At 46.7% G+C, this 22,464-nt stretch overlaps 1 protein-coding gene across 11 annotated transcripts in view; it reads right to left on the bottom strand.

Moving 5' to 3' along the window:
• The window catches only part of Cit (citron rho-interacting serine/threonine kinase), a 166,053-nt gene that overhangs the window by 47,633 nt on the left and 95,956 nt on the right, over positions 1-22,464 (bottom strand). For all 11 annotated transcript variants that reach the window (XM_060382541.1, XM_060382543.1, XM_060382539.1 and 8 more), the window contains 5 exons: positions 20,699-20,794; positions 16,750-16,866; positions 15,736-15,845; positions 14,595-14,769; positions 10,118-10,315 (listed from right to left, as the gene is read on the bottom strand). In XM_060382541.1, coding sequence (XP_060238524.1) covers positions 10,118-10,315; positions 14,595-14,769; positions 15,736-15,845; positions 16,750-16,866; positions 20,699-20,794 — 696 coding nt within the window. The remainder of the gene's footprint in view (positions 1-10,117; positions 10,316-14,594; positions 14,770-15,735; positions 15,846-16,749; positions 16,867-20,698; positions 20,795-22,464) is intronic.

Consider the following 22,464-nt stretch of genomic DNA (forward strand, 5'->3'; position numbering starts at 1 on the left):
TCGAAAAGCCGGGTGCACTGTTGTGGAAGGCCCAGTATCCGCTGCGCAGAGAACTAATCTATCAGCTCAGCCCCAGCATCAGCAATCAATAACAGGGACATACGACGGCATGGGCATGCTGCGCTGAGTATAGCTGCTCAGACCGCATCACGGACACCAGACATAACGTCATGTTCATATTAATCCCCGGGGGGAAGTGGGGGAAGGAGGAGAAGGAGAGAAGGTGTTCTTACTCCTCTTTGTTGGTAACCCTCCCTCTTCCCTCTAACTGACCCCTTCCCAGCCTAGTAGATAGATGATAGACAGACAGACACACACACACACAAACACAGAGAGAGAGACAATGAGGTCAGGAGAAAGAGCAGAGACTTTAAGAATTAAAGCTGCTAAGATTCATAAAACTTCACAGTGGCCTAGAAGTAACAATTCACAAAACCTTACACTGACCCGGAAGTGAATAGCCAGATATTCTCTGAGGCAAAGCTACCCCGAAACAGCAGTAACTCTGTTATAGTTTGGATCTTAAATGTCCTCCAGAGGCTCTAGTGTTAAAAATGTGTTTGTTGACACTAATGGGAGGTGGCAACCCACAATTTCTCCTTTCTCTCTGTCTGTCTCTCTGTCTCTCTCTGCTTCCCTGCTTGCATGAAATAAACAGGTCCCCTCCACCACATGCCCCACCATGCTAACACTAAGCTATAACACACCTGAGTGATCACCAGCTACAATCTCAGGTACCATGAATGCTATTAACTTTTTTTCCTCAGGCTGGATAACTTGGGTAATCTGTCATAACAAAGAGCTGATTGACACAATCCCTATCAGCGCTAAGAGAGGGTACATGCACACGTAGCCTGGGCCTTCATTCTGATGAAGACAGTGGCAAAGACCCTGAGGCAAGAAAGGGCTTGACACAAAAAAGTGCTGAGTGGGCAGAATAGGGCTCTTTAGACTGTGGCCCAGGAGCAAGCATGTCAAGGAGGGATTCTGTCTGTCTGTCTGTCTGTCTGTCTGTCTGTCGCATTCCATCAAAGAGAAAGGACTTCACAGAAGACAATGTTCCTTGGATGATGAAGGCGAATGCTGGCTTCAGAAGCTTTGATTTAGATCCATGATCCATCCAGTTTAACAGGCATCAGCTGTCACTACTATATGTAACATTCAGGAAAAGTGCAGTCAGTCGAAGCCTGGCATGACTCTAGGGCGCATCCTGATGGGGGTTACCTCAGAATCCATGGCACGGTGGGGGGAAAAGGGATCTGAATCCAAACATTCAACCAACCACGGGCAAAAAATATTCTGGGGAACGCGCTGGCTGCTTTTATGTCAACCTGACATAAGCTAGAGTCATGTGGGGAGAGGGAACCTCAACTGAAAGATCTGCCTGCAGGCAAGTCTGTGGTGTTTCATGAGTAACTGAGGATGTAGGTGAGCCCGGCTCACTGGGGGGTGCTGCCGTGCTGGCTGGCAAAATGGAGGCTGAGCAGGCTGTGAAAAGGAGGCCAGTAAGCATCATTCCTCCATGACCTCAGCTTCAGTTCCACCCTCTCTTCCTGAGATGACAGACTTCAAGCTGTGGGGCAAAGGAAACCCTGTCCTTCCCAAGTTGCTTTTGACACTGTTTTGTCACAGCAGTAGACACCCATCTAGGAGGGAGATGGGGTCGGGGGACTGAATATAAACATGGGCTTCCTCATCGTCATTCTTGAGACAACACAGTGTCCTGGCTTCGCAGCATTTACGCTGTGCTGGTAGTCCAAGGAATCTGGAGAGGGTGTTACACCTCAGAAGAGGACATACACAGGGCCCAGGCCATTGCCCGTAAGGGGCTTGCTAATTTAGGTCCTGGAAATCAACCCCAAAGATGACTGTATATTCTCTCTTGCATTGGGCTGCAAGGAAAACTGTATTTTTTTTCTGAGTTGTCGTCAGTTTTTTTAAAAAAAATAACAAAGCAATAAAAGAGGAAAAAATAACCCAGGTCATGACAGAGAGGTGGGGAGGCAAAGACCAAAACCTTAAAGGTCAGGGAGGCACCTGTGGCTCATTAGAAGTCCAACCACCAAGGGAAGGAAGGATGTGATTTTAGGGCTGTTTTAAGAGTGCTGGGACACTGGGGATTACAGATCAAGACAGAACAAAGGGACCAAGGAGCAGGTAAGTCCCTGAGGAGGGCAGAAATGATGCTGGTTTAGAGTAGGATGTCAGCAAAAAGCAGAGAAGAAATCATGTGGAACCCAGGTCTCTTCTGAAAGGACAACTAAAAGTACATGAGGGGAAAGAGAAGCCAGGCATACCCAGTAGATGCAAGACCAGAGAGACAATGTGGATTTTAGGAGTATTTGCTTAGCTATGAGAGCACAAAGAACCATCTAGTCTCAGGCAGAGGCAAAAGGAGTTTTATTCTAAAAATACAAAACAAAAAACAAAGCAACCCCGCTATTCTCTGTAAGTCTGTAAGTCCACTAAAAAATTTAGAGCTATGCTGTTCTCTCTAATATGTCCATTTCCCTAGATATTTATAATAGGTTAGAGACGCACTGAGAGACTAGTACACCTGAAGGCACAGCAGTAGAAACTAACCAAAATAAAACACAAGAGATGACAAATAAAACAAACAAAAACCAGACTTTAGAAAATGAACAAAGCTGCAGAGAGAGACAGCTGGGAGCAGAACATGCGTTAACTGGAGTGTCTGAAGGGGCTCAGGGGTGAGCTAGAGAAAATGCTGCAAGAAATTATGGCTACAAGTGTCCAAAGTGACTAAAAGCTATGAACCCACAGACGTAAAAACCTAAACAAGCCCTAAGCCTAAGAAACACGAAGACAATTATCATTAAGCACATCACAACCCAACTGCTTAAAACCAGCAGTAAGAAAACTTATCAAACAAGCCAAGGAAAAACCATCTGACACAGAACAATAAAGCTGAGTGCTAGGCGGCCGTCCTCCAGGTTGGACATGACTACGGCCATCTTAGACCAGAGCAACTTGCATCACCAGTACTGAAACTTCATGGGACTCGCTTGGCCTTTCAACATTCCCTGCAAAGTGAAGGGGAGGGCTTTCCTGAGAATACATAGCCGTAAATGATGGCCAAAAGAAGGAAACGCAGCAGTAGAACTACCCATAAGCTGTCCATGTTCCTAGCAGTAACCCCAACAAACTCATAGGTTCACCAAGCCAGACATGGGTGGGATGATTTTTCTGGTTTGCAGTAGCCATCCTAGACTCCCAGGAAGAGACACTGTTTTAGGAAGAATTTCTCTCGCTATGATAAAACATCATGACCAAAAGTGACTTGGAAAGAAAGAGTTTATTTGGCTTATACATCCCAATCACAGTCCATCACTAAGGGAAGTCGGGACAGAAACTCAAGCAGGATAGGAAGCTGGGGACAGAAAGAGAAGTGGCCTTGCTCCCCACAGCTCATTCAGCCTGCTTTCTTGCACAAGCAGAGACCACCTGCCAAAGGGATGTCACTCCCCACAGTGGGCTGGGCCCTCCCACATCAGTCAGCAATCAAGAACATGCCAAACGGTCAGTTGGTGGCTCCCTCCTCGCAGACAACCCTGGCTTGTGTCAGACGATAACAAAAAAAAAAAAAAAAAAAAAAAAAAACCCAAACAGCAGACACACAGTAACAAGAAAGCCAGATTGCTCAAATGGTGCTGTGGGAGGGTCGTGCCTGAGGACAGTCCAGAGTCCTTTTAAGCACCATAGCAGAAGCCAACATAGACTTTTTAGCCAGTGAAAGCATCTCTCCCAGGTGAGGATGTAATGGGGGCCCCTGACACGGGGTGCGAGAATGTCTTCCCAGCTGATCCACACTACACAGAAATCCGTCAGCCAGAAGCTTGTGTCTAGATGTTCCCCACGTAGCTCCACGACTGGGAGTTGCCGTGGGCCTAGCGAGAGGCCCCTAAACGCAGGATCTTGAAGTGGGCTGTAGGTCCAGCCCCTCACTCTCTTCCTTGCTTTCTCATCACAAGGTAAGCAATTCGAGTCTACAGTGCCCTCCCGCCATGTGCTGCTCTGCCATAGGCCCGAGCACAAGGAGACAATCAATCGTGGACAAGAGTCATCAGAACTCTGACATCGAGTCAGTCCTTCTTCTTTATACACTACTGGCTAAATAGACGCAGCGGCAACACAGAACTTGCTGAGGTGAGAACAGCATTTCTCCAGCGTCAGAACAAAGCCCACTGTTCCACTGGTGAGACCTCATTCGCAATCAACGACTAACACGCCTGACCCCATGAACCCCTCAACTGACCCCCATGGACCCCTCCACCCCTCCCGTGCACGCTGCGATCACCATGAGCAAACTGAAGGCTCTATGGAGAAGAACAGGCTCTTAAAAGAATCGCCTCTGCATCAGGGGTCGGCAAGGCTGGTTTGATTGTTTACATGGGAGAGATAATCAGGCATTTTCGGTCTGCAGGCCAATTTGATCTACTTAAACATGCCCTCATAGGGCAAAAGTCACTATAGAAAATATGTAAATGAAGCTGGGGAGCTGCCTCGGCAAGTGCTCGTGCATGAGCGTGTCTTCCAGCAGGCACCTAAAAAGCTGAGCACCACAGAGCACATCTGGGACCTCACCTCTGGGGAGGTGGAGAGACAGGAGGATCCCAGGGACTTACTGGCTAGCCAATATAGCCAATTGGCAAGCTATGGGGTCTAGTGAAACACTATTTCAAAACAATAATAATAATAATAATATGGTGATGATGAGCAATGGAACAAGATACTTGGCTCAGACCTCTGGCCTTCAGACCTCTGGCCTCCACATCACATGCACACACACACATCTACATGCATACCACACATGTGTTAGGTATGTGTTAGGATAGCCTCTCTCTCTCTTTATCTCTCTCTCGCTTCATTTGGCATAAACTCTCAAAAGTAAATAAGAAAAAAGGTGGAATCAGTTCTTTCAAAGCTAAGGCTTGCTGGCCCACACAAGGGTGCCAAAGCCCTGTTCCACTTTCTTACGTGTTATGCTTTCTTACTAATAGCAAAGATTCCAATAACTCTACACCATTAAAAACTCATCTCTTTGGTCCCGTTGGAATCTGAAATTTCAGTCCTGGGTGAGTCAGTCCCTTCAAACTCACCATTACGGAGCCTTTGGATAGTTTGGACACATCAGATGGCAGTTATCTCTGAGGCAGAATGCAATGGGCCACTGTCATTACGGCTCTGCTTTATCATTGATGGGGGGGGGGGATGAATCTAGAACATGAAACTGGTCCTGTGGTAGGTGGCAGCAGCAGCTCAAAGGGCCACCCAATTGATCCCAGATAGGAGACAGTAAGAGGGGCTGGAGAGATGGCTCAGCAGGTAAGAGCATGTGTTCTGGTAGAGGAGCTGGACTCCAGTTCCAGCACCCACATGGCAGCTCACAACCATCTGGAATTCCAGTTTCAGGTGATCGGGCTCCCTCTTATGGCCTCCTCAGGTACTGCACACACATAGTGCAGACAGCCATAGAGACAAAACATCCGTACACATAAAATAAAAAATTATTAAATCTTTGTTAAAAACTGAAAAGAAAGTGCTACAAATTATTTATGTTTCCTTTAAACAGGGAGAAGGGAACCACACAACATACATCCAAGAACAGTGATATACCGAAGACAGGCTTTGGGTTGGACTGATCAAAACTAATTTAGTATTGGGGAACAGGAAATAATTATGCTTTAACGATTATCGGGGACCCTAGAGAATGAAGATGTTAACGTAGTGAAATGTGCCAACCACCAGACAACATTATAATGGACACATCCTAACCCCAGGAGCTTGCAGGGATTCCCCAAGGCCCACTGGGGAACCCCAGAAGAGAGGCTACTCGGCACTGCCTGAGCAGACTACAGCCGAAGGGCCAGTCATACTCTGTAGTTGTCTCTTTGGGTTGTTGCACATTCAATAACTGGAAGGAAAGTAACAAGAGGAAAGGACTGCAGGGCTGAGAGCAGGAAGGCAGTACTCTGGGTATCAGGCCACCTTCCGGGATCCACGGCCTGCAGGCCTCTAGCCTTTCTGCACTTTCCCCCAGGTTCACATCCTGGCTGTTGTGCCAACGGCTTACTAATTAAATACAAGGCTTGGTATGTGTGTGAAAGAATGAGAGCCTGCACTGATTAATGACTCCAAGAAATCAAAGGCGGTGGCTTTGGGGTCTGTAATCGCACTGTGCAGCGAGGAAGCTCTTTTCATTAGTACCCGGAGCTTTCTGCTCCTTATTATTCAACTAAATCTCTTGACCAAATCAGTAAAGAACATGGGCTCGGGACCACAGAGCCACCCACGCAGCCTTGTGGGTGCATGCAAAGTGCATGCCCCTTCTCTCCCGGGCTGTTGAGAGTGACTCCGACATCCAAAACACAGCTGCGCACTGCGGAGTCTGCGGGCACCGGTTCTCTAGCTCATGGGAAGGAATGGTGGCATGCATCTTCCAGGTCAAGTGAGGGCCCAAAACTCTGTCTTCTGTTGGTCGGGAGCAGTCTCTAAACTCTGTGGCACGTGTCTACCTTCTACCTTGACTCAGTCTCAGCCTGTTTCAGTGCAAAGGCAACCAACAGGATGGGTGAAGGGAGAACAAAAAGAGCACAGGAAGGCCTCCTCCTAGCTGCTCCTGCCAAGCTCCTTCAGTGGAGAATTCTAATGTAAGTGCTCCATCTAATTCGGCCCAGGGGTGGAGGCTGGACCAGGTAAACTCCTTCCCTCCTAGCCTGGGAGGTGACGCCTATTTGAATTCAGCAATAATAGCCCATTTGACCATTCCCTTTCATTGATAAAAACATCATGCTGTGAGGCTCACAAACCTCATTTTAGATCCGGCTGATTTAATTTGATTGATGCTCACATTGGATCTAAATGTGGGCCTGAACAATGAGAAAGTAATAAAGTATTGCATTTGTGGCCATTTTTCCTTTTCTTAGAAAATACACTCTTCATAACCAAGTCCTTTACTTAGCAGCCACATGCTGGCCATAACCAGGTCTGAGACCCAGTCAAGGAGGAACAAAAGAGGCAAAGGCAAAGGCCCCAGAATGGAATGGGAAGCATATGGGGGTAGGGAGGGTAACTCCCAGGACAGAAAAGAAAGCATATGGAGGGGGTTCCCCAGGACAGGTTTGCAAACAGATACTTGGCCAAGGGCATTGTTGCCGTTTTCCTTCCTCCTCAGGCCGAGGTCTTCTGTTGGCCTTGGCCTCTCGTGGGCTGGTGCCCCATTACGGCCAACTTCTTCTACCACCAGTTTGGGCAAAGCCTATTTTCTATATACCTTCATGTGCAAGAGCAATAGAGCTCAAGTTTTTAGAACTAGGGAAGGCTTTTGTTTTGTTTTGTCTTCTGTAAAGAATCTTGGAGGCAGTGATCTCATCCAACTAAATTAAGTCGTGACTCGCTGCTGTGCGAGGCTTCAGGCAGCCAGCAGACACTGCACACTCCACCCAGCAGCAAGGCAGGATTTGAGGGACTCATTTCCCACAGATAAAGGGCAGTGACGCACGCTCTATTTTATGTCCCCTTCCGTCCAAACAGGGGCATGGAAAGCTACATGGCCACGGCTTGCCCTCCCGACCCCCACAGAGCAGCGAGATACGTGTCACCCTTGGGCACTGCAGAGAAAAAGGAATTGAGGAATCACAGGCTGGTCCCCTGGGGAGAGGAGGCTATAGAATAGGCATGCAGCAAGGGCTTGTCATCAATTGGATTAAGTCACTGGTGTCTGTTTCAGAGCTTGGATATTAACACAGGTAGAAAATAGATGATATAATGCATTAAATAACAGTGGTTCTCCCAATAGCAGCTAAGAAAATCTGTCTCTCTGTCTGTTCCCCTTTCCACTGTTTGTCCTTCTTTCTAATCACCCAACTAGAATGAGAACTTCAGTCTGCTTGGCATAGGCTCCTTAAAGATCATTTCCTTCCTTTCTTTGTTTTGTCTTCTATGCACCTACTTCCTGTTTGCCTTTTTATTCTTAATGTATCCAGCATTCCTGCTTTATCTCTTTTCAAACTGCTTTCAATCCATGCTCAGAGCACAAAATAAACGATGGGATGGTATGACTATTTATTTTCCAAACTAAATATTGAGGACATGTGGCATCATAATGAGTGTTCCCTTAGAGATAATAGAACTTCAGGCCTCGATCAATACCCAGACTTGGCCTGAGTCCCAGAAAACCAAGGCAGTATCACGACTTCCTTACCAGAAGCACTCCTGTCATGCAGACCACTGCAGTCATCACTAGTCTCCAGAAGACCCTGTCCCTAAAACATGACATTCTCCATCTTGTTTCAATAATGGGATAGCTAAACCTGACAATACAGGCAAACTGTAAGAATAAACTAGTTTAAAGACAGACAGACAGGCAGGCAGATACAGATTCTCTCTCTCTCTCTCTTTCTCTCTCTCTCGCTCGCTCGCTCTCTCTCAAAAGCAATGAACGCAAATGACCTATAGAAGTAACTCCACTCTGAGAGATACAGAGACAAGCTGATGGAGACAGGGCCAGCATCCAACTAGGATTGGAATTGATAAGGTACCCATTAAAACAAAAAAAAAATCATTGAACAAATCAGTTGCATTGTGCCCTGCCCACAGAAAAGGGCACCCTGACCAACAGGCATGACTGTGCCCATCTGCTTGGCAGGAACAGTGTGTTACTATGAGAAATGTGTGAGCCTGTCTAATAGAGCCATGGAAGCTCATTCCACTTTCAGAGTCTGTGCCCATCATGAAGCCTTCCAAAAGTAATGGGGCTTGCTTTCTTCCTTTAAAGAGAGACAGAGACAGAGACAGAGAGAGCAGGTGCCTGTGGAGACCCAGAAGAGTCCATCAGATGCCCTGCAGCTGGGAATTACCCAACATGGATGATGGGAACCAAACTCAAGTCTTCTGGACTAGAAGCAAGTGCTCTTTAACCATGGAGCCATCTCTCCAGCCCTCAGTCACAGGGTCTTTTAAGTGGACAGTTTTGAAGGGGGAGCTGTCAGGATCACCCACCCAGAGCATCCTGGTCAACTCAGCAGGTGCATCTTTCTCTGGAAGCTGATGGGTTGGCATTCCCCAGGAAAGCCTCTCACCAGTTCTATCTGTCAGCTAGCATCAGACCCTGTGGAATGGTCAGTGGTAGTATGGATGGCCGAGTCTTCCAGAAATCTCCAGCTGGGTAAATTTGTCTCTCAGAAACAGCAGGGATGTTGGGTTGCTTTTAGGGAGATAATCTCTCCTTCAAAAGACTTTCTGCCCCCAGATCTTATGGGAGGCATAAAAACCTCCCTCACAGGGCTGCAGGGATGGCTCAGGGGTTACAAATGTGCACTGCAATTCCAGATAACCCAAGTTTGGTTCCCAGCACCATGTTCAATGACTCCCAACATCCTGCAACCTCAGCTCCAGGGACTCTGACGCCCTCTTTTGGCCTCACTGCACTCACATGGCATTATTCACATAGACACACATACATCTAAATAAAAACGAACCTAAAAAAAAAAAAATTATGTGAAGCATGAGAGTGCACACAGAGTCAGAAAGATTATAAATTCAAGATCATGCTGGAATACAGAGCAGGTCCTCCTCTAAAACCATCTACAAAATAAAGTAAAATGAAATAAAGACAAAAAGCCGAATACGCGGCTTAAAAGAAATAGTAACAGAAATGAGACCAAGCAGGAGCAAAAGCCAAAGAAAAAGCAAAACAAAAACAAGAATCAGGAATCAGGTATAAAGACTACTGTAAGACAGAATTTATTATTTTTTCTTATGATTATTAAAAACAAAGTAGAAGACTGAAGTATACAGACTCTAGCTGAAAAGGAATTTCACATGTAACAATGATTGCTTTAGAAAGACGAATGACAGATAAAAACAGAAGGAATTTTTCAAAGTGCTCAGAAAGGTAGATCTTATCGGATGAGCTAGTGCATTAATTCCAACAAAGGACAAGTCTATCCACACAAGCTATTTTCCCACCCACTATCCACACCCATGAACGCTCTTTCTCTTTCCTGACATCTGTAAGAGTAAACAAAGACACTTAGCGCCTACTCTCATCCCGGCTAAGACCTCCTGAAGCTACCAGTGATGCTTGCAGACTCACCGTGAGCGCCTGGATTTCCTCCTCCGCCTCTGCCGTCGTCTCCTCCAGCTCTGTCTTTGCCTGGCGGAGCTGGCTCTCCAGGGCTGCCCGGGCAGCCTGCAGGGCAGTCAGCTGGGACTCGCGCTCCTGCAGGGACAGCTGCAGCTCCGTGAGCTGGCGCTTCAGCTCCAGCTTCTGCTCCTCATGCTCCAGGCTGACCTGAGGAGGAGTCACAGGCTCAGTGGGCTGTAGAGACTGTGAAGACACAGTCTGCCACAAAGTCCACAGCTTTGACCTGGTCTTGGGACCAATAGCTAGGCCTGGGTGGAGGGGGCTGCGGGCATCTCAAAAATCAGCAACTGAGATATGCAGCAGGGTGAGTGGTGAGCTCTCCCATGGGTTCTGCCTCCAGGGACTCATTCAACCATAGACTGAAAATATTCAGAGAGCTGTGTATGTGAAGATGATGCCTGCACACGTACAGAACAGTCATCCTACCCTAGCTTATTAGTTTTTTCAAGATGGTTTCTCTATGTAGTCTTGGCTGTCCTGGAACTCACTCTGTAGACCTGGCTGGCCTTGAACTGTGTCCCTCTGCCTTTCCAAGTGCTGGACCTAAAGGCATGTGCCACCACCACCCAGCCAGTTATCTTCTTAGAGAGCAACTACATACCAACAGTCTGCTGTGTGTGCACAGGTTGTATGCAAGCGCTTCCCTATCTTCCAAAAGGCATGCCAGCAGCCACAGATTTGGGTATCATCTGGGCACCTCCGAGAGCCCGTGCCCCGCTGACCATCCCTTGCTCACAAACACACAGATATTTAGGAAGGCTTGTGAAGACAAGACAAGATGGTGGGAGTCCCGGGTGGAAACTCTAGTAATAACCCAGATGAGAAAAACATTTAAAATGCCACAATAGGCCAGATTCTGTTTCTTCTAAATACTCTCATGCTGATTTATGCCCACTAGATAGCCTGCACTACTGTCACATTTTGTGGCAAGCACTTTTCCCACCATCTGCCCAGACATCCATCTACTCAACGCTTCATGCACTCATCTAAGAAAAATTTAATGAGCTATTTCTCTGTAGAGGAGGACGTGGACAGGAGAGGCAGCCCTAACTTCAAACTAAGGAGAGAGCTGTAAGTCAGTCATTTCCATTCTGTAGTCAGTGTAACAGCTGGGACACGGAAGAACACTGTAGAAACAACAGGGGTAGGGGAGCTGAGCTTGAAACTCAGCAGTTTAGAACACTTGCTGCTCCTACAGAGGACTGGAACTAAGTGCCCAGCAGCCACAACAGGCGGCTCACAAGCACCTGCTACTCCTTCAGCTCCAAGTGATCTGACATCCTCCACTGGCCTCGGAGGCACAAGCTGATTTCAAGGAGCAACAAGCTTCCCTGGGGATACTGACTGCCCAGTGAGCTACCCAGGCATGGCAGGCACATAAGATGGACCTATGTGGAAAGGCAAAGCAAGAGATCTAACGCCCTCTGCTGGCCTCTGTATGCACAAGTGGATGGGATGTACACATTCATACAAACACATGAGCATAAAGAAAAATACATCGTAAAAACTAACAATTTACAGGAGTCAAACCAGATGGTAAAAGGCTCAAGATATAACACAGGGCTTTGCTTAAGCTTAGCATGCACAAGGCCCTAGTCAAGTTCAACTGAGACTTTTTTCAGACAGGGAAAATGAGGTGTCTAAGAGGTATGGAAGAAAGCAAGACCGCAGCAGGTGTACTGAACTAACCAGCACGGAGGAAACCACCCAGGACTATGCCAAATGAGTAAGAGATGCTTGCCGTACAATCTACGGGAACTGACAACAAAGGGAATACAGGGGGCTATATCCAGCTGAAAAGAAACCCCAGAAAAGGTGACAGCCAAGTCCCAGGCAGAAGGCACTGCAAAAGATTTAACCAACAATACTGTGGCTAATTTGAATGGGGCAGGGAACAAAATACAGGAGAGTTAAGTATCTGTGGGCACCAAATGGGCACCTCCCAGAGAGTAAGACCAGTGACTCCAGCACAGGGGAGGGGGAGAAGAGCCAGCATGACAGGAAAGGAAGGAAACTCAGTACTGACAAACTAACACACTCGACTTCCCCACTATGGGAGACATCCAAGTGCAGAGGTCTTCTGTAACAACGGCTCAGAAACTCAAAAGAAAGGCCCAGTGCCAATCTAGACCTGGCAGTCCTTAACATGTTAGTGAGAGCTGAAGCCAGAAGTCCAAAGTCTTCAAGTGACAGTAACGAAGATGATGTGGCCCCAGAAAAGTATACTAGTGAGTACCAGGCACAGGGGTCACTCACAGCAGCTCCTCATGACTCTGATAAGGAGTGTTACCATTACCTCCACTCTATAAATAAGCAAACTGCAGCGCACAGAGATCAGGCAATTATGCAAATGTTACACAGCTTTTAAAAAATACATACAAAATAAAAAGATGGCAGGGCGGGCGTTCGAACCCAGGAAGTATGGTGGGAGTTCATGTTTGCAAACATGACGTCTTACTGTTTGTCTCATTAAAATGCCAGCTGTCGGAGCCTGCTGGGACTCTACCAGCAAGCCTGAAAAGTCCCCAGATGTCCTTTGGCAAAACCACGAGACACGGATGATAGTGAGTCAAGGAGAAATCGGGCAGCCTAAGGCTGGGCCCTGGAAGCAGAGCCCAGAAGCCCTGAAGGTGCCATAGAAGGAGCTGCCTTAACTACTGTATGGAAGCTGAGGAGAAAGCTCGGGCCCTTTAAGTTGGAGCAGACTTGAAGCTGAGGCCTCAGCCCCAATTCTCAGCACCAGCATGTCGCCAGAGAAGATGGACTGGCCTTGTTCTATTTAGAGCCAAACTCCAAAACTCCCCAGGAGAATACAGAGCCCTGAGCCTCTTACGAAACATTTTAAGTTTCTTCTACCATCCCGGGGGTGGGGTAAACGGTGAGCTATTCCAGAAACACCACCAACAAGCTTCCCTGAGGACACTGTTTTCCCAGGTGACCTACTGCATGGCACAGGCTCAGTAAGACAGACAGACATGGAGAGGAAAGACAAGAGACAGCTGCTGCACCCAGGCTGAAGGTCTCTGTCTGGATTATTTGTACTGATACACTAAAGGCTGTCTCTACTGGGAACAATAAAGGGATGAATGGAAGGATAGCCTGGATAATTCAAGGGAGATTCCCAGACTCCAAGGAGGAGCTCAATCACATAGAGTGCTTGCTTAAAAAAAGAAAACCTAAAATAATAATAATAATAAAAACTGTAAACGCCATTCCCCTTCCAATTCCATTTTTTACAAACAATGAGCCATTCTCTGAGGCTCACATCTGTGGTACCACCAGGAGGCCAAGACAGGGTGGTCGCTGTCTCACAGAACAGGCAATAAAAAGCTGAACACGACGGCAAGGAGTACGCTGTAAGATGCCCTGGATGACGCTAATGGAGGCACCTTGACAATCCCTGAAAATGGAACCTGGTTAAAACAGACACAAGCAAGTCTTGTAAGGACCCCTTCTCTGCAGTTTAGTCCTCCGATGTTCAGCAGTCTTTCCCTTAAGATAGATAATCTGCTTTTTGACACACGCCATCATAAATATGTGCACCTACTATGCAGGAGATACCATCCTCACTCCTGACCCACATGTCTGACTTGAAAGAACATCTTTCCAGTCTTGTTTCCTTGAGGCCAGCTCGCTGGATGGCCCCAAGGTCAGGAACATTCATGTGACATTGCCACTGTATACCCTGGCTACTAACTTGCACACAGTAGATGCTTAATAGATACGCAATGGATACCTGCCTCTAACATCCTGGCTTCAGTGAAACTCATCATTATCCCCCACCAGCCTTGAAAAGCATGGCCCCACTTTCCTCTGAAAAGCATGGCCGCCTCCCAGTTTCCCTCCATCAAGCACACCTAAGCCTGGTTGTCTTCTACAGTCCCGTCACTGTGAGACCTGTGCCTTCGTCATAGGTATATGGACAGCCGGTGCATGTACTGCACATCTCGTGCCCTCATTAAATCCTGCTGGAGGGGAACTGCTCAGCCACTGGTGGACAGGTGCGTCCACCCACAGGACCGCCACATAGCCCTGACACTTTACAGACAAGAAGGAGCCTGAAGCATGGACATATTAGCTATGCACAGAAAACTAAGATGCTGGCGAGAAGGCTCAACAGGTTTAAGTGCTTCCGGCCACGCCTGGGCAATCTGAGTTTGATCTCCAGACATGGTAGAAGAAGAAAACCTAACTTCCCAAAGTTGTTCTCTGACTCTCCATAGGCATGGTGTATGCAAAAACTGATGTGCACACGCAATACTGTTTCCTAAACTAGTAATAGATAGAAGTGAATTCAAACCCAGAACCATGTGGCCCACTCTAGATTCTTAGTCAGTGTGTGCAAGGCCCTATGCTTGGAAGCTGAGTGGCTCAGGGACTGGATCATCCCAGCAAAACCTCTCCAGGGTCTGTCCCTTGTCCTCACCTCCCTCAACCTTGTCTCCAGCTCCAGCAGCCGGTTCTTGTCGCTGTGATCTTGGTGGCTGATTTTCTCTAGTTGCTCTTCCAGCTTTCGGTTCTGGGCCTCCAGTTTCCCGGCCTGTGTCTCCAGGTAAAATTTCTGTTGCCTGAGTTCTGATATCATCTCTTCCTGGGCCTTCCTGGTAGGGGTCGGGTGGGGATATCCAAACAGAATTATCAGAGGTAAACATGTCTCCTCAGGATAGCAGATAGAAGTGGAGTGGGAAAGTACCTGTTTAGTAAGTCGATTGTAGGCACCCCAAAGTTAGCCCTGCTCCTGATCCAAGATCATAGGCATGGCCATAGCATGAGGAACTAGGAATCATTTTCAGTCATCACTGCTCTGAGTTCCTTGCCTATCACATTAAGTATGGTCAAGCTACAGGTGCTAACATTTCAATCCTTTGGTAGACCTTTTCATTTTTCTCTTTTAGAATCTGTATACAGAGAAGAAAGTGGTCTCCTTTGAGTAGGTGTCCTCCTGAGAGCTTATAATGCATGCTCTGTGAAAAGCATGGCAACCGATAAAAATAATTTTGCTCCTTCTAGAACTCTGTGGGGGCTTCCTCTCCGTTTCACCAACTGCAACAAGTACCAAAACCTAGAACCCAAGGGCAAAGCTCAGTTTATCCAACTGGTTCATAATAATATGAGAATGCTTTCAAAGATCTCAGAGAGGATAAACCAAATGGGAAGACAATCCTAGAGAGTGCAATCCTTCAGGCAGGAAGACTGTGCTCAGAGACTTCCGAACCCAGCTGATCCTTGCTGACCCCAAGGCACAGCTCCCTACAGCAGAATGCACAGCTGAACTAGGTGCACACAAGGTCACCTCCTGCTGATTAAAGCAGGCTAGGCTGGGGAACAGGGACAGCAGCTTTCCACAACCAAACTATAACCAGTCTTGCCTCGTTAGCCTCAGGAAAGTACTCTGTGGTCTGGCAGAATACCTGATTTGAATGGGAAGCCACAGAGGAGGGAGACCATTCAGAGAGCAAAACCACACAGTGTGGACACGTGACTAAACCTGTGGCCATTCCGTCAGAAAAAAGAACAGACCTTATGTGGCAAGAGAGGAGGTGGCCAAGTTTGTTAAGTACACTTACATGTTCCTCTGCGTGAAGAGACTGCTGTTTGCCGCAAGCTTGTTGGCCTCGGACAGTTCCACAATCCTCTGTTCCAGGGATCTGATCTTGGAATCCATGGCGTTGATCATCTGAAACACGGGAGACTCCTCACACATTGGACAAAGGCTAAAATGGGCCTTGGAAGCCAAACTGAAAGTCTCCTTAGAAATGCCCACAGGTTGACCAGAGGTAGTGAGAGGATCCACTAGGCTGTGTATCCTGAAGGTCACAGGTGCCACTGCTCAATGCATGCTACTCAGTTGTTTTTTTTTTCAACTGAAACCAACGTCTTCTCACTAAGTAGCCTGAATCAAAAACACACAGCAGGGCCTATCTGGAAGGCCGCCCTCCGACATGGAATCAGGCCTCTTTACATCCCAGTGTCAAATGTATATACTCTGGGTCTTCGGGAGCTTCTAATTTGACCATACAAGTACATAAATATTATAATACATTTCTCTACATTAGCATTTCCACAACTTACTACATTTTAAGAGTTAAAGTGGTGCTGGCTAAAAATATTACTTGGGCAGGACCTTCCTTTAGAGACTGGGGAAGACTGTTCAAAAGGGCACCAAGTCCAGCGTCCTTATGCATGCAAGACAAGTGCTTGACTCTGAGCTACACATCCCCAGTCCTTCCTTTGGGCACTCTGTGGTGGAAAGCCCCCATGGGGGTCTGGGACAATATGGATTTACAAGCATCACACAGGCCAGTCCTGTGCCCGGTGAGTTTTGAGTTAGAAAGGAGAGAAAACAGCAAATTAAAGAGAGAGAGATGTAGGAGACTGAGGGCCACTGGGCTGTCCAGAGGCGTTCTGAAAGGTCAGTTACAAAAGAACATAAATTCACTACTGTTCTCACGGGACAGGAAGCTGTTTCTGAGAAAGCCCCGTACGATGGATGTCATGGAGAGATCGGACGAAATGGAGTGACTCGTGGCCTTACTCAAAAGCCTTCTTGGGAGGTTGGGGAGTTAATTCTTAATACCTACCGCCTTCTGCTCACTGAGGATTTTGCCCTTCTCCTGGGCCTCCTCTTCATGTCTCTGCATCATGTTTTCCAGACTCTCCTTGTCAGCCAGGTCTTTCTTTATCTGATTGTCCAACACCTATGGAGACATAAAATGTGAATATCGCAGGAAGCTAAGTTGGGGTCGGGGGAAGGAAGCAGCAGAGGCTCCAGGCCTCCAGACTCTAAGAAGAAGCCCAAACAGAATCTATTTATTCACTAAAATGACATGAAAAAGTGAGTATTGCAGCCAGATGCCAAAAAAGGATAGACAAGTCAGCAGCCCCCCTCCCAAACCAGTGTGTGTGTGTGTGTGTGTGTGTGTGTGTGGTGTGTACATGTGCATGCACACATATACAAAAGAGGGGGATGGCCTGGCCAGCACCTAGTCCTGGAGAGGGAAGCGCCTAGCATTTGAGAACATTACATTACCTGGGGGTATTTTTCTTAGCCAATACACCAGTAGTTTTCGAAACATGCCTTGCTCCTAATGTGTACAAAATGAATTATGGATCCTCCCAAGCCGTGCATCTCGGAAGGAGAGGAGCGAGAGGGCCAGGGCGAGTCTGGGTGGCTGAGGATGATGCTCTGACAGGAGAACGCTGCCCGCCAGTACATGAGTGGGAAGATAATATAAAAGAGAGGGGGAAAGATGTTTTTCCCCTCTGATAGAACCAAGATGAAAAGTCCCTGGAAAAAGACACTGTTCTCAGGAAGACAGAAATCGTGTGCTCTCAGGGCTCATACTGCTACTGTGAGCACCTTCTATTCCCAAAGAGGGAAAATAAAACAGTAATTGTGTCACTAACCACCAGCTTGACCTAATGTTCTGCGAGTCACTTGGCTCCCCCAACTGCCCAAACCCCAAGGGACAGACAAGAAAGAAGATATTGAACTCCCATAAGTCTTTGACCAAGCTAGACCCTATGCTCTTCATCACAAAGAACTCATTTTTGCTTTTGCAAACATTACCCACAGCCATCCAGAATGACAACAGGAGACTGGGAATAAAGCTGCCAGAATTGGGGTCACAGATGGGATTTGAAATATGCCTTTCCCACAATGTCTATTGTGAGGGGCCCTTTACAGCTTCTGGGAACATCATCCCTAAAAAAAGAGCCAGTCAGCAGGGAAGGGTCCACATGATAAAGGAAAGAACCCATTTCAAAGAGGGCTTTAAACCAGAATTGACTGGTGAAAAAAAATAGAATGAAAGTTGTTGGAGAAGAGCGGAAGGTGGAGAACAGGGTCAAGAGCAAGCGGGGCGCTCAGTGGGACAATCAAGTGACCGTTCTGTTGGATGTCTGAGGGTGGCTCTAAAATTATGAGCAAGAACACAGTGGCTCCAGGTACAATCAGAGCTATGACCAAAACAGCCCTAAGAAAAGTTGAAACCAGCAACACAGTACAGAACAAGCAAGCAACTGTTTGTGTGGACCCCATGAGAGAAGGCAGAAGGGAGCAGAGCTTTTCCTCAGCATTCCCTGGTGCCATAACATGAAGTTCTATCTAGCCCAAAGGGATTCTGAGACTGCACAGCACACAGAGCCCAGTCTAGGGAGCACGTCCCACCCCTTTTCTCCAGGTGCTAGTGCAAGGGAAGACATGGCCAGGATGACTCTAGATCGGACGTTGACCCTGGCAGTGGTGGGTCCCCAAATTAGCTGTGTGTGTACCAGAAGGGACAAGCCTCCAACCCAGAATGAAAGCATCTTGGATTTGACGGGGTTCAACTGGCAGGAAGATCATCATGAAGTTGGAGGGGGCGGGGTAGAGATATAAGACAGAACATGGCTTTTGGCAGGCACTTCCATGTTCAGATCACACAGAGGATTCCACAGAGGGTCACTGCCATCACACACATGTGCTGGGAGACTACTGTCTCATTCCAAACATTAACATCTGGAAATCAGTACAAATCCCAAACTAAAATGTCTGCACAGAAAAGAGATCACATATGATAGAATGACCAAAGTCATGTGCAAGGACATTGGCTCAATTTTCAGGCAGCGGGGGTGAGAAGGTTGACAAGAGAATTAAAATATTTCAGAACAAAAACCAAGCAGAAGCAGACAAAGAAAGACACAAAGCTGTTTCTAACGAGAGGCGTTTGCTGAACCAAATGAACCTGAGCTTCAGTCTCAATAGCCTTAAGCATCGAGAGAAGAGAAGTCAATGTCATTAACAATTTTCCAAAGAAAATGACAGAAACACAAAAGGGAACCATCATGAGAAAGAAAGAAAGAGGGGAGAAAAGCCAGTCTTCAAAACACCAATTATCAGATGGCTATGCCTACTGCAGTTCAAGAAATAAAAGACAGACCTGAACATAAATATATGGAATTAAAAATTTCTTCCATAATCTAGTAAACTTGGGAATAAAACAAATAGAGTATCTGCCTAAAACTACTATCTCAACAGATTGGTTTGTCAGAAGTTTAGACACAGTTACGACAGGGTTAGCAGAGTGAAAAGCATGTCAGTAGAGCTTACATGGAATATAGCACAGAGAGACAAAGAAAGGGAAATCGTGGAAGAGGGTGGATTCCAGGAGATCCAGCACAAGTCTATTTAAGTTCTCAAAATGGTGGCAAAGACAGAAGATGGAGAAATAACACCTGAAATACACTGACCACTAATTTTCTGGGCATTAAGTAAAAATGTACTAATCTACCCAAAAGTTCATATATTTCAAGCAGGATAAGGGAAAAGAAATTGATATCCCAACAATTCTCAGCAATAAGATTTAGAAGAATTAAAGACAAAGGAAAACACCAAGGGGAAAAAATGAAAGTTTAGGCTCATTTTCAAGAAGCTAACAGCAAGATTTACAGATGACTTCAAAATAAAAGTCAAAGGGCTATGGGCTGGGCAGCCAAGGAGCATTGTAGCAGCCAGTACCCCTAAGAATGAGACTGGCATGTGTACACGGGTGGCACAAATTAAACTTGGAAGAGGGTAGGGGTAGAACACAGGGAGTTGGGGGAAGAGTGGGGGTAAAAATGATCAAAATGCATTGCATGATTATATGCTAGTATCAAATTCTCAGACAATAATGTTTAAAAAAAGAGATTAAGGGTGGACATTATCACATATAACAAATATACTCATTTAAAATGCACATTCAAAAACTAACTGTGTAACACAAAAGTGGAAGGAAGACTAGTTAAGAAGGAGAAAGAAACCAACAAGGGTGTGGAGGACACAAGAGGGGGTGCAGACAGAGATGTGAACCAAGTAAATGATAGACATGTTAAAAAAAAATGTCAGAACAAATGTCATTATTTTTTACCACAAATATATGCCATTTCTAAGACATGAGGCTACGGAGCTGGGCAGATGGCTCAGAGGTTAAAAGTGCTGGCTGTTCTTATGGAGGACCTGAGCTCGATTCCCAACACCCACATCAGAGGACTCACAACCATCTGTAACTCCAGCTCCAGGGAATTCTACGCCCTCTTCGGGCCTCCTTAGGTACTGCACTCACATGCACATACCCAAACATATATAACAATAACAAAAACATTTTTTTAATTAAAAATGAGGATAAAACAAACACATTTTCAAAACATCAGAGCTTCACAAAATTAAGTTCCCATGGATGTACTTTAAACAGAAGGAAAGAGTACCTAAGCAATTCAGAGAGGCAGAAGGAAAATCAAAGGCAAAGAATGTGGTGAATGCATGTCCAAATCTAATTAACCATGCCCTGAGTCACAGTGGGTTAAAAATGAATAAATAAAGATGGAACCACAATATAGAGTGAAGACTATTTTAAGCTCCTGACTTGAAACCTTGCATCATGCAGTATGGATAGCGTTTACACTAATCTGCCCTTTGCTCTAGCAAGCGGTGAGCCCAAATGCAGGGATCCAAGAATGAGGGGAAGCTGCAAAGGTGTGGTTGTCAGACGAGTCGAAGGGTCCATTTACTTTAATCTTTTCCTCGTAGTGCTGCTCCTTCTGTTTCAAGTGCACTTCCAGGTGCTGCGCTGAGACCTGAGCCTCCCGATGCTTCTCCTCCAGCTCCTGGACACAAAAGAACCGTCAGTCAGGCATGCCCAGGGAAGGACGTCAACGCTCATCAGACACTCACCGGAAGCATTGACTGCCACAGGCCCCGCAGGCGAGGGGCAGCTGCTGCTGCTGCAATGCTAGACTAAGGCTCTGGGGGAGGAAACCAGCTCTGCCGTGTGGCCCCGGCTCTCCCAAGTCCAAGCACACACACACACATGTACGCACAGCCAGTGGGCTGCCGGGCTGCGATCAGAGATACGCTGGCGTGACAGGTCAGACAGAGGCAGCAGCTCGACTTTACACAGAGAAATACGAGTGACAAGGTAGCCTTCGAGAGGTCAGCGTGGCACCGACCCTGACCACTATCTTGAGCCTTGGGCTACTTACACCATTAATGTTCATCAGCCTTAAATAAGAGAAGGGACTTTAATTTATTACGGAGATAACGATACTTTGGGTCGTCCTCATTCATAAAAGCATTGCTCAAGAACCCTCGCTAAAAAGGAAAGCTAATGTTACGATTAGCATAAGTATAAAGATAATCATGGCGTTCTGAGTGATGATTGTACGTGACTGGCACGCAGGAAGCGTGAACATGGAGATGGGCACGTGACACGGTGCTTGTGGGGAGCAGTGCGAATGGGAAGAGGGGCACTGGTGAAGAAAATGGCGGTGTATGCCTGAGGGAAAAGGAGAGAAGCTGGAGTCGGGTAAGCAGCTCAAGGTGAAGGCTCTCTTGCTTCTGTTAGCGCTTTTTCTGCCTTTAAACAAAACTGTGGTTCATTTGAAAGGTACACCCACTCATTTGCCTGTGTATTATAAACCAACCTTTCACAAAAGGCGGCATCCAATTCGCAGAAGACGCTCTAAGTGCAGACACAGGAGCGTCTAAAGCAGGAATCTGGGCCCATTAGTTAATTACTAACATCAGAAGTCATTACTCCCAAGTTCTCTTCTCTTCGTGCTATTATGAATTGTTTCTGTGAAGTGGAAGCAATGATGGAGAATTCTGAAGAATGAGGAAATTATATGGGAAATGTTCACAAGACAGAAGGCAGGGGAGTGCTTTCGAGAGTCACGCACGCACACACAAACATTGGAGACAAAAGCTTTGGAAACTCGCAAGTCTGCACACACAGGCTTTGCTCTGCGGGCCGTGAAAATGTTCAGTCTCGAGAGCAGGTGCCCAAAACCCCCGGCAATCAACCAGATGTGCTCTCGGGAAGTTGAGCGTAAGCAGCAGTCTCGTTAACAAGAACAGTTTGTGGGGTCTGTACATGGTCACTAAAGGACTCCACGCAAAGATTCCTTCGATTGAAGCAGAGATGGTGACATGACGAGCCCCCCCACCCCCCATTAGCCATTTTGAAACTTCTCATCAGAACAGCAAGCATTCTAGAGCAAAGATGTTTGGGCCCCATTCACCAGCAACATCGCTGTATGACAGTATGAAGGACAGCTCTTGGCCCATGTCCCATATACCCTGCAGGCTGAGCACAAGGTTCTTGAGCAAGTGGCACATTCTGCTAAAACGAAGGCACAGACACCAACACACAAAGGCACTTGGGCAGGTAACGAGGTACATTTGGATAAAGGAACTTTACTTTTCTGGTTGGTTTCAAATCACTTCATAATCATCCTTTCTTGGGTTCAGTCCTCATAAAATGGCACAGAAATGGGGA

The sequence above is a fragment of the Meriones unguiculatus genome, chromosome 4 (genome assembly GCF_030254825.1).
Source record: "Meriones unguiculatus strain TT.TT164.6M chromosome 4, Bangor_MerUng_6.1, whole genome shotgun sequence".
NCBI classification, from domain to species: Eukaryota; Metazoa; Chordata; class Mammalia; order Rodentia; family Muridae; genus Meriones; species Meriones unguiculatus.